The sequence below is a fragment of the Silene latifolia genome, chromosome 1 (genome assembly GCF_048544455.1).
Source record: "Silene latifolia isolate original U9 population chromosome 1, ASM4854445v1, whole genome shotgun sequence".
Classification (NCBI taxonomy): domain Eukaryota; kingdom Viridiplantae; phylum Streptophyta; class Magnoliopsida; order Caryophyllales; family Caryophyllaceae; genus Silene; species Silene latifolia.
Window position 1 is genome coordinate 198439964 of NC_133526.1, and position 13217 is coordinate 198453180.

Below are 13217 nucleotides of genomic sequence, written 5' to 3' on the forward strand. Positions count from 1 at the left end.
TGAGGACCAATCCTACTCCTGCACCTCTTGCGTTTGGAGGCTTCGTCCACATGTAGCTCCCACACTTGTTCTTCTTTGTCTTCCTCCAGATTCAGAATGTCCTGCTCTGCCTGGGTCTGGTCCCTGCAGGAAGCAGAGACTTAATGACGTAGTGTACTGGATGTTGTGACCCCTCCTGCACTCGTACTAGCACTGCACTTGCTGCTGCTTCTGTGACTGGCAGATGCAGGAATAATGGTTCCCCTGGCTCTGGCTTTGTTAGGAGTGACGGGGTGCTGAGATAATGTTTCAATTTCTTAAATGCTTTTCTCATGTTCCTTTTTCCACTCAAATATTTGAATCTTCTCTTGGGGGTAGGTCTGTGTCGTCCTTCCCTTCCGTGCTTCCAGACACCTTATTCTCGCTTCTGCTGTAGGGTCCTGGTCTTTCGCTCCTCTTTTCCACTGGGGCTTTCCTGGATACTGGTTCTGAATCATAGATGCCTCTTATGGGTGCAGAGTCTTCCTCTAGCCTCATGACAGCAATTGCCTTTGATTGTACCTCCTCAAAAGAAGTGCATGGATGCATGGTCAGGTCCTTGTATAGCTCTGAATCCTGGTGCAGTCCTTGGCGAAAGGCTTGTATAGCGGTTGCTATATTGCACCTCGGAATTGCCACTTTCTCTTTGTTGAACCTGTTCAAGTAATCACGGGTAGACTCTTCAAACCCTTGCACTATCCGGTAGAGGTCAGTGCTTTCTACGGCTTTCTGCTCTTTGCGAATTTGGTTGAATGCATTAACTAGGTCGGCGAAGTTAGCTATACTCTTGTTGGGCGGGGCCGACGAACCACCGCAGGCAGGTGCTCCGGACAAAGTTGACCCAAATCCTTTGCACATATAAGCTTCCTTCACATATCCAGTTGCGGTTATCACCATCATTTTTTGCTTGTAGTGGTTGATATGATCGAGTGGATCTGTGGTTCCGTCCTAGAGCGTCATAGCTGGCGGTACACATCCTTTAGGAACACCGACGAGGGCTATGTCGTCCACGAAAGGTGAGTCTGCGTAGCTGTCTCGGGCTGATTTCTCCAACGGACGGGCTACGCCTGGTATCCTGTACATCAGCTCCCTCAGCTCCCGGTATCTTCTTTGCTCCAAACGAGTTACCGCTCTCCCGAAAGGGTTTAGAAACAGCGAGGAAGGAACCAAAGCGGGTGTACCTCCTAGCCAGGGAATTCGTAAAATTAGTTTGGTCTTTGGATGACCGGTTCCGGTGTTGACCGATTATGGATCCAGGCTGCCATCCCGGTGTCTGCTGCAGTCCTCCGATCCAGGCTCCATTGGTGAACTGGCTGCAGGATGGACCTGCTGCGTTGATGACAGTCGGCATCGCCATCCCGACGCCCGGTGTGCGGGGTACTGTAAAAGGTGGAAGGTCGATCTCGACGGGGTGCTAAACAAAGCATTACGATGTCTGGCTGCAGTCGGACGGGTTATCAAATGATAGACATCCCAATCCTCTGGGCTCAATTGGTTCACTGGATGCTACTTCTGCAAGGTCTAGTCTGGTGACTACTTCTGATAGAATTGGTCGACGTGATCCTCCACCACCGTCGGTTTGAGCCTCAGTCTTTGGTCTTTGGTTTGGGTCGATGCTTTGTCACGATCCGAGCAATCGAGTGTTCGGTTGTCTTTCCTCGGATCCTCAACGGCCGACGCAGAGTGTCCATCCTCGAATCATCACTGCGTCGAGTCAAGCAATGGAGGTCCTCGCTTCGAGAACTCGCACTGATCCCTCCGGGTCGGGGCTCGGACGCAGCCTTCACCTCGCTGGGCCGCTTTCCCCTTGGATCTGGGTTGGTGGCGCGCCGCCTTTCCTCTGGTACTGCGGCGGTTTTGAGGCGAGGCGGAAGCATGGTTCTGGGGTGACATCTTGACGGAAACCATCCGGCCGAATCGCCGGAGGAGCGCTCACCGATCCTGCAGACGCAGGAGAAGGTCCGCTCCGGAGGAAAGGGCGATATGCTGCTCTGGTGCCGGGAAGGAAGGATTCGGGCCGGATCCGGACATTGTGACGGTACTGGCTCGGTTTTGCGAGGTTTGGCTATAGAAAATGATCACTATGCCCCACGGTGGGCGCCAAATTGTTTTGGTAAAAATTTACCGATTACGAATTAATTATGTGAGTGATAGTGATTAATCTACGGCCGGGAAATATTCGATTTGTGACAATGATAACGAACGAAATGAAAACGAATAAAAGAATGACACGGAGGATTTTTGGTGACGCGGAAAACCCGGTGTGGGAACAACCGCGGGGGGAGTCGGAATCCCGCCAATTTGCACTATAATCGAGGTCAAATAAGCAAGTAAGGAAATACAAGGATAAAATTTCTAATGGAGTATTGTTGTATGGCAGAGGGAATTGGGCGAGTAAGAGTGTGAAGTTGACGTTGAATGGGATGCCCTTGGTTTGCTCTTCCTTGGCTTTATATAGCTGCTAGGTTTAGGTCTAAAAGTCCACCAACTTCCCTCCTACTTTTGCTGCTGTGTACTTGGTCAACCCCACAAGAATAGGAAATGGTTGTTGATTTCTTCACGTGGGCTTTGACAAAGTAAATACCCCACTTAGGTTTATTTGCCATCTTGATCCTATGGCTCTCAATATGCCACGTCACCGGTCCTCTTTAATTGCTCTCCTCCAATCAATGTCGGCCACGTCATAGGTAATAAAAAATGTAGTTTTTTATCCCTAACAGTACACACATAAACAAGAACAAAATTAGCTTAGATTAGACATAATTAAATAACTAATAATATCAATATATCCATAATTAATCTAAGCTTAATTAAAATAATCCATTATTAATAATCATATTTAGAAAAGCATCAGGCGGTAATAACTCTGGATGAAAAACATTACTCTCCATCTTCATACCGAGCTCAATGTCTCCAAAACCGTTACTCACGGAACTACAGCTAAATTCATCGATTGTAGTAGCGACTTTGTTCCGTAAACCCTCTAACGCAACCTTAAACCTCTCCAACTCGACAAATTCAAGTTTATCAATCGGCTCATCCCACCAAAAACCATCACAATTGTCATTATTTACGATTTTGACGATTCCCTCGTCCCAATTTTTATCAAGATAGTCGATAAAACGTTGAATGACAGCATCTTCATTAGCATGACCGCAACAGTGCAATTTTCCAGCTTCGGAAAATACAATAGCAGCGACTTCAGCACCGTAGTCAGTAGATAATTCACAGAGTTTTTTTTTTTTTTTTTTTTTTTTTTTTTTTTTGACAAGTAGAATGGCAAGTCAAGCTCGGGCCCAATTTGCCAATCTATGAGCAAGTACATTAGAAGATCTATTAACTAACGATATTGAAAAACAGTGAACAATGTTTTTCTTCGTTTCGAGAAGGCTACTAGTCTTGCATTCTTATTCTCGATTCGCTTGATTACGATTCGTTGTTTTCCTTTAGTTTTCTTTTGATAATTGGAAGCTTCATGTTGTATTTTTTTCATGATCACTTCTGCCATTACGGAGTATTGATTAGTGAATTAATTAAAGCTTATTATTGAAATAATAACGTAGGATATACTGTATATAACTATGTATACAGTAGATGTAGTAGGTGTGAACATACAGAATTATACTGTATAAATAAATAAATAAATTATTATAAAGCTATATGATTAATTCCTTAATTATTTACCGTTAAGTGGGGTGAGAAAATCTTTTTAAGGAAATAATGTCCGAGAAAATATTTTTGGTAAGTCAACTTAAATTGATTTTTCATGTTTATAAGCCTACTAAAAAAATTTAAATTTTTTATTGATCTATAATTAGAATCATAAATTACCGAGTTTATAGACTTTTGAGTAATACAATTTTCCGTTTTAGAAATATTTAAAACTGGATAGGTATGGGGCCATCTTATAGTATAAAATATCAAATTAATTTAATATGAACTAGTATAGATCCCGCGCGAAAGCGCGGTTTTTTAAATAGGAATATTGAAGAAGATAACAATTATACAACTGATATTAACTTAATTTGAAATTTAATTGTAAAATTTATTATTATTAATGTTTTGTATTAATCGGTGGAAAAAGAAAAGTTCAGTAATCCAGTTGTATATATAATATAATGAAAGCCCAATTACATACTCCCACCTATTCTAGATAAGTGTCCCATTGTGGGGATGACACGGGAATTAAGGCAAGGAGTTAAATAATGTAAAGTATTGTGGTAGAGTGAGGTAATTGGAGAGATGGAAGGTATTGTGGGGTATTATTGTGAGTGAAGTGATTAAAATATGTATTGTTTTGGGTTGAGGTGGGGTATTGTTGTGGGGTTGAAGTGATTAAAATAAGTATAAAAGTTTACCAAAACTAGACAATGGGATATTATTGTGAATAGACGGAAATGGACAATGGGACAGTTATGTAGAATAGGAGGGAATATATGATATAATAAAAGCCCAATTATAGTCAAATTCATTTAGGCGGGAAAATTTGGAGATCTCTTATTCTTTTAGTATAAGGGTGATGTAATTATCATCCCCCATCCCCCATACTACTAAGAGAATAAAAATTCTCTTAGTTTTCCCTTAAAGAAACAAGTAAACTTTCTTTTTTTTAAACTATTATCCTTTCATCAAAATATAATCTTATAATTAAACTTTAATCTTATAATTAAATTCAAAATTATTATTTTTTTCATCAAAAAAAAAAAAAAATTGATGTTAAACTATAAACTATAAGTTGGTAAATTTTTCATTTAATGCAATAATCAATACATATATATAAAGTAGAAACTTTTCGAGCGATATTAGAGAGTCCAACTTTTTTAGAATTCCTAATAAGTGTAGATTTAGCTTTTTTTTCTTAATAATTTATGATAAAATTATCCTAATCAAAGTAGATCTCATAATTTATGAGAAAGTAATCCTAATAGAAGTAAATCAAATATTTTATAAGAAAAAAATACTAAAGGAAGTGGATCTATAATTTATCGATTATTCTTTACTAATTAACATAATAATAGAAAAATAATGTTATAAGGAATATTTGTTTTAGAAATATTTATAAAGTAAAAAAAGTCATATAATAAACGTATAAAAGTGTTAAAATTGTATATGTTATAAATATATAATTAATCTTTATGAGACAGATACTCCTCGCCGCCAGTGGGGGACCGCAGCCTTCCCACCTAAGCCCCGTTCATCTCCATCGAGCGATAAACCCATGTTCATTAATGTGCACATCCCTTCTGTGGCGGGTTCCACAGAAGGCGAATCATGGGCGTGAAGCCACTCCCGCAAGTGACTCCACTCAGCCAGGGACGCACCCCGAAGATCACAGACAGTTATACAGTAATCACAATATTTCTATCAACAACCACCAAAATAAAAAAGAGATCCTAATTTCTTACAAATATAAATATTGTCAAAATTTAAGTTATTCGATTTTAACTATTTGGTGAAATTCATGTAGTAATAAAGATAATTTTATTGAGGACTTTTTGTATATTTAAAAGATTTACAAAAGATTCGAGCTGCTTATTATAACCAAACCTTTAATTATCATACACAAAAACCTTAGCAAAAAGCTAAACTTTATTTTAAAAAAAATACTTTATGAAAAAGTAATATGTCATAATAGGAAAAAGAGGTCAAGAATGATATTTACTTAACATTTGACAGAGAAAAATTTGTACAATGACAATATTAGAAATAAAGAACTTCAACAATGGCATGAAATAGTTTTAACTCTAACTTTCTATAACGTATCAAATTTATATGATTAAATTACCAATAATATTCACATAAGATTTAAACAAATTGAGCTACCATTTAAAAATATTAAATTAGTCTCATATCGATTTTGTCAAATGAGCCAAAAAATTAAATACAAAGAACAAAGTCAAGAATTTCAATTTTATGCAACTAATAATTCAAGAATTAGCTAACTATGAATAAATCAGTGTAAATATATATACAAATTGTGAGAACTGTATATAATCTACTATTATATCACCGATTTTTTTTTCGAACTGGTTTCAAATTAAGATGAAATCCATAATAGATGTTAAAAATGTATTGAACTGCGAAATATACAAAATTATGCGGTTAGATCAATTTTTAGTTTTTAAATTCCAATTCTTCTATGTGTTTTTATTCACTTATTTATTTACCTCGGTTTGCGAATGGCTGGTTATTACTTTGTCATGTACTGATTGTATATTAAAAAGTGCAATGGTTTTTATTGTAGCTTTTCAAAGGTGTTTTTTTTTTGTAAAATTTCCATTTTGGTCCATGAGATTTGGGTTAATTCCACTTTAGTGCCATGTGGTTTGCATAATTTCACTTTAGTATCCTAAGGTTTCGACTACTTCGACTTTGTTAACTTGAGTTTTGAATAAAATTTCATTTTCGTCGCCTAAAACGTATAATAGTCAACTTTTATCTTAAGTACTTATATTTTCAGTAAAATGAAGGGCATAATATTTGTTATGTTCAAAATAGTAATATTGCAAAAAAATGTCTGATTTGTTATGTTCAAAATATTTTTTTAGTACTCCCTCCATTATCTTTTATCTTCTTATTTCAATAAAATTCTCTCACATATATTAGAGAAGTGGACGGGAAGATAAAAGATGATGGAGGGAGTATAAAATATTAAGAATGTTATGTATATATCACTTAAGTGGGAAGTAGACCTCAAGGCACCATTGTGTAATTATGCAAATCTCAGGGCAATAAAGTAAAATTAGGCTAAACCTTAGGGCACCAAGGTGGAAATAATCATTTTTTTAATGGTTAACTATCGGGTATCCCATAAGGGTTTAGTTGAATATACAATACTCCTTAGTGTAATAAATTAGGTCTAACTTAAGAGTTTGACCTTAAGATAAAAAAACCTAATTGCATATATATTGGTTAAGAAGGAAAACGAATGTACGTATATATTTAGTAATTTGAAGCAATTTTCTTAAAATTGAAACTCATTCTAAAAATTTGTTCATTTTGTTATTATAAATAAACAGTAGAATCAGGGACGAAGCTCAGACCAAATTTTAGCCAGGGCCGAAATACTTTTAGGTTCACCAAGCGTATAAAATATCATAATAATTTTATATCAAGGCTTTAAATAAGCAAATATTGTTTCGTTTATATTAGGATAATAAGCACACAATTTGTATCAATATTCATCAGTAACAATAAAATTATAAAAATATGCAAATAATAAAAATAAAAAAAAAATAAAAAACTAAAATTACAGAGACATTTAAGAACCCAAATAGCTCCCCTCCATCGAAAAAAAAACTCATTACTTAACAAAACCCAAAGTCTCCTCTTCACTTCTATCCATTTCGGCAACGATAAAGCTAACCACTCAACTTAATATTAATCTCATCAAAAAAAGCACATCCTCACCACTACATTTTTATGCAATTGAAATTCTTATTATTCCCAACCTAATTTTTTATTTTGTAATTGGCCCTCTAAGATGAATTAGCAATTAATAAAAGAGTACAAATTTTGCTAATCTAGAAGTGAAAATTGATTAGACGAGAAATTACCTTATTGGATCTCTATAGTCCAAAGTTTCTATGGCAAATGAGCAAATCAGCAATGGAGACTATATTTTTATTTTTATTTTTCTAATTGTGGTTCTCTAGTTTTTTTTTTACTATGACACAAGTTTTGTCTCGAGTGCTTACATAATTTAAGAATATCAAATTTTTAATTATGGTAATTATTTTGCAATTCTTTTGTTTACAAATTTAACATTCCTTTCCCTGATATGCAAGGAAGAAGAATATGGAGAAGATTAAGGATATTTTTCTTTTTTAATTTCCATTTATCCTTATGTATAAATATTTTATTCAAAGTCCGCCGGGGCCGCGGCCCGGCCGGCCATACCTGTGCTTCGCCTCTGAGTAGAATAACAAGGTAAGATAATGAGACTTGATTTGTGAATAGATAACATTTCAAATAAACAAAAATGAGTTATATAATAATTTTAATAGAATCAATCTAAAACTAATCGATGTTAGGAGTAGTATCATAATATCCCTCTCCCTCGAATCCACACAAAACCCCTGATTTATTTTTTGGAGGTCAGACTTTGCAAAATTTTACCGTTAATTCACTTAAAAATATATCTCACAACTAAAAAATTAAATTTCGAATTATATATTTTACATGAAGTTCACAGGGAACAACCAGCCTTAAATGGTTAATAGTCAAAAACAAATTTTTATTGTTTAGAGATCTAACAAAAATCCTCCAAACAGGCTACATATATAATTGAGATACATGTTTTGCGTACCACTACCATTCAACATTTACATGGTCGTATTACAAAATGGAATATTAGTAAATGTTGTAAGTTAATCTAATTTGTGAATCTTATAAAAAATATTTGATTATCACGTGTTCATTTTATGGAATTAAACCACATTTTTGGGAACGACGTTTTAAATTAACTAAAATCGGTGGCCCGTACAACAATAAAGATAGATAATTACATAACATAACTGTGTCTTCGGATGCTATACAACTGATATAGTTAATACCAAAAGGAGTAGCTTTTAAGTTAAAGGGACTGATGATCCATTAATAATCAACCCAAAAGTTTTTTGTGTTCCCATTTTCAAGATAGTTGGACTTTATTTTTTATCCGCTTAATTGACTTCTACTATCAAACCATGACAATGTAAACCAACGTTTGCAATTTGTTGTTCAACAAATTCTTAGAACATTCAACATGCATATTGTTAAAGTTGATCCTAAATGGGAGCCTCATGCATTCTATGTAACAGAATCACAAATATTTTTGTACTGTTGTTTAGAGACTACTAATTTTATTAGAATTTAGTATGGATTTGATTTTACGAGAAGGTATAAAAAGAGCAAAACACTCTCTTAATTGTAGATAGTCAAGGTAAACTTTCTCTATATGAGATCTAACATTTCTCTAAATACACTAAATATAGATATTTATGATACTTGTTGCTTTACGTAGCACCATTTAGTTTTACGTAGTTATTATAGGTTAAAATAATTTGCAAAACTCATAAAGGTCTATCTCCATTATTAAGGGCGGTTCATTTGGTGAGCTGTACTCATTGTCGTCAGAATTACGATTCGATCCTATGATTCTACGATTTTACGATCCAAAAATGCTTGTTCGATCTCAGATCCTACGATTCTATCATGTCTCTAGAATCTTACGATCCTATTTATTTGAAATTTTCTAGAGGTAGGATCGTAATACGATTTTACGATCTTACGATCCTACGATCCGACTCCATAGTAAATATATTAAAATAAATTTTTATATAATGACATCGTAAAATCCAAATTTCATGTCATTTTTAGAAACATGTTCATGAATTGATACTAAACTCATTAATTATCAATATTTGGGTATAAGTGTTTTCATCTTCAATTATATATTTTTACCAAACAGAAAACTATATTTAGTGAATTTGTAGAATCTTACGATTCTACGATCCGATTCTACCGATTCGATCCTACCCTCCCCCATCGATTCAAAATAGAATCCCGATCCTGACAACATTGGTTGCACTATATTTATGGAGATAATGTTTTGTATTTAATTAAAACCAGTGATTTCTATAATAATAATGGAAAAACTAATTACATACTCTTACTATGTTACTTGATATTTTACAACTAAAATGATAACTACTAAATGACAAAACTCCTATGCTAAAAGCACTAATAACTCATTGATCAATTATACCAACCACGAACTTTTGTTTATCAATGATTTAATCATAATTGAACTTTTTTTATCAACTATATAATATATTTATAAAGATGACCCTAATGGGAGCCACGTGCATCGCACGGGCTTTTCAACTAGTAATAAATAACTTTAGAGAATAACTTGGCATATACTTACCATTAACTTTGTGACAAAAAAATACATTAAAATAATTGGAGAAGATTTATAAAATGAAATCCTTAATTTTATGGCCAAAAAAAAAAATATATAGATTTCATAAAAATACCTCTTTCATAACTTTAGTTTTCCATTATAAATAACACCCTAAAAACAACTACTCTATATATACCGCGCATTGCGCAAGATCTATACTAGTAAACGATTAATATGACTAGAAAAACGGCTTACATAATCCAAGGGTTATTTACCTTAAGTAGATCTATCATAAACGGTTTTACCATAAAAAAAATATTGTAAAACATCTGCTAAGACATTGTTCTTTTGGACTTAATTTCAGTTCTTATAAGTTTAGTTTAGGTCGATCCAGTTCAACTTAATTCAATTTATTACTGCTTATAAGTTCAGTTCAGCCAGATTTAATTCAGCGGAACATGTAAAGTCTTTCTCACCTTAATAGTTGGTGAAAATTATTTTAATAATGTCGTATACGTAATATAACACTTGATTTATAATCAAAACTGTTATTCGACGTCGACAAACTACTAAATAATGTCAACAAAGTGTAATGAACTTCCTAATTTGCCCCTTATTTTATCATATCAGACATAAACCACAATATTTCTAAAATAACAAAAAGATCGCTAATAAAACAACAACAAAAAAACCGCTTTGCAGTAATGAACTTCCTAATTTGCCCTTTATTTTATCATATCAGACATAAACCACAATATTTCTAAAATTCCTAAAATAACTAAAAAAGATCGCTAATAAAACAACAACAAAAACCATTTTGCAAAAAAATATTATTTATGTCAACACCGTTTCAATTCTGCCACAAAAATCAAAGAAAAAAAAAACAGAAGGTAATCTAAACTCGTTTCACCAAACCGTTATACTCCTATATACTCCATCACTAAAACCGTTTTCAACTAGAATCTGAATTAGTGTTTTAACTTGGCCACAAAAGCCCAATAATTCAGCCCAATAATTACACCTTGAGCCCCAAGGAACAACAGTTTTTCACCATAAACTACTATATATAAGCGTGAAAAACTCTTCATATTAATCACGCAAAAATCCCAAATCAATTTATCTAATCACTAAGCAAATCAATAGAACCAAATCAATAGAACCAGCCGTGAAAATTTACCAAAAATCCGACGACAATGGCGATGACGATGTCAATGTCGACGATACCGATGAAGAAGGAAAGATGGGGAGAAATAGAAGAAGAAGGTGATGACTACAGTTACCTACTACCGCCCAAGGAGGTTACCGGACCCGACACCGACGGGGTGAAAACCGTGGTCGAGTATAAATTTAATGATGAAGGAAAAAAGGTTAAAATTACGACGAAAACACGTGTGGTAACGAGTAAGAAGAGTATTTTGGAACGGAGATCATGGGCTAAATTTGGTGACGCTGTTAATGATGCTCCTATTAATACTAGCCTCAGCCTCACTACCGTTTCAACCGAAGAAATCAAAATAGATCGCCCTGGTTCGTTCTCGTTTTTCCGCTTTGTATTAGGTTCTCATTGTTTGGTTTTGTGAAAATAGTATTAAATCGTTTGTATTAGTATTAGGAGTGACGGAATTAGGATTTGACGTTAGGGGACGAGAAATAGTATTAGTCGTGACAGAACCAGGATTTAACGTTAGGGACCAGACATTAATTTTAATTGAGTTGAACTACTAATTTAATAGAGTAATCTAGAAAAAATCGGAACTTTTTACTAAAAGAAGTTTTAGGAGTGACGGAACTAGGATTTGACGTTAGGGGACGAGAAATAGTATTGGTCGTGAGACTTGTGACAGAACTTAGAAATTAATTTCAATTGAGCTGAACTACTAATTTAATAGAGTAAACTAGGAAAAGATCGAAACTTTTTACTAAAAGTTTAGATTTTTTCATTGCTCGGCGATTAGCCCCTGCCTAGCTCCGCCTCTGCGTATCAGGAGCGCTAGTGTTCAATTTGCGAGTAAATTTATGTGTTTGATAGCTCCGCCTCTGCGTATTAGGAGCGCTAGTGTTCAATTTGTGAGTAATTTTATGTGTTTGATTGTTGGATAGTTTAGGTGTATTTTTAATTCATTGGATTTTTTACAAGGGGATTCGATCACAATAGATAATAAGGAGTAGTTTTCTTGTAATTAGTCTTTTGATCAATGTCGAATTTTCTTCGATGAACGAGTACAAAATACGTTTTCTTGCGTTCTCCAGTCCTGATCACTTGGTGCTGTGTTTGTCTACAATCAATTGTCTTAATTCCGGGACTGTTTTATACTGTATAAGAATTTGTGATTTTGATTTTGGGATCGTCTCTGAGTGAATTTCTGTTCAATGTATACAGGCAGCGACGACAAAGACAAAGAAAAAGACAAAGGGAAAGACACAAAGGCGGATCCAAACCAACCAACAAGAGACGGCACCATCAAAATCTGCAGAACCTGTCACCAGAAGGGTGATCACTGGACCGCTGCATGCCCTTACAAGGACCTTGTCCAATCGACTGAAGCTCTCGCAATTCCTGATCCTAACCCTAACCCTAACCCGAATCCTACTGCAACAAAGAAGTATGTTCCTCCAATCAGAAACACCACTACTGATCCAAGGCGCAGGAACGATGAGAACTCAGTTCGAGTCACTAACCTGTCTGAAGACACCAAGGAAGCTGATTTGCAGGAACTGTTTGAGCCATTTGGTCATGTCACCCGTGTTTACGTGGCCACTGACAGGGGTACTAACATGAGCAGAGGTTTCGGGTTTGTTAACTTTGCAAGAAGAGAAGATGCTCAAAGGGCCATTAATAAACTCAATGGTTATGGTTATGATAATCTCATCCTTCATGTTGAATGGTCTGCTCCTAAGGCGTAATAATTGCATTATACAGACTACAGAGTGAGTTTTGGTGTAGGACGGTTTTATAATAAGTTTATAATCGGACTAGCGAATCATTTTAGAGAATGGTGCTACTACTTGTTTACAGTTTCTGGGATCATCATAATTTGTAGTTCACTTTTCCTGATATAATCCTATGTTGTTCTATGTACTCTTTGATTTCAGTGTTTTAGCTCTTCTATACAATCGATTGTATAGTTGTTTTGGCCACCACATTATGCATTTTCATGATTCTAGTTTATTTGATTCAGAAGTTGAAAAGAGAAACGAATATCTTAACACGAAGAGAAACGAAACAGCCACAAATTCTTGTGTAAGGTCGCCTTATACATGAATTCGTGTCTCAGGTTCTTTTTTTTTTTCATTTGAGCTAGTATGGTCATGT

At 34.9% G+C, this 13217-nt stretch overlaps 2 protein-coding genes across 2 annotated transcripts; one reads left to right on the top strand and one right to left on the bottom strand.

Annotated features, from left to right (window-relative positions):
• Positions 1-2828: 2828 nt before the first annotated feature.
• On the bottom strand, positions 2829-3526 carry LOC141590693 (agamous-like MADS-box protein AGL62). Its single transcript, XM_074411263.1, has 2 exons — positions 3364-3526; positions 2829-3217 (listed from the first exon to the last, which is right to left on the bottom strand). Exons 1-2 carry the CDS (start codon positions 3524-3526, stop codon positions 2829-2831), a joined length of 552 nt encoding a protein of 183 aa, XP_074267364.1.
• Positions 3527-10992: 7466 nt separating this feature from the next.
• On the top strand, positions 10993-13071 carry LOC141617042 (uncharacterized). The gene is made up of 2 exons (XM_074434214.1): positions 10993-11431; positions 12285-13071. Exons 1-2 carry the CDS (start codon positions 11098-11100, stop codon positions 12806-12808), a joined length of 858 nt encoding a protein of 285 aa, XP_074290315.1. The 5' UTR covers positions 10993-11097; the 3' UTR covers positions 12809-13071.
• Positions 13072-13217: the final 146 nt, after the last annotated feature.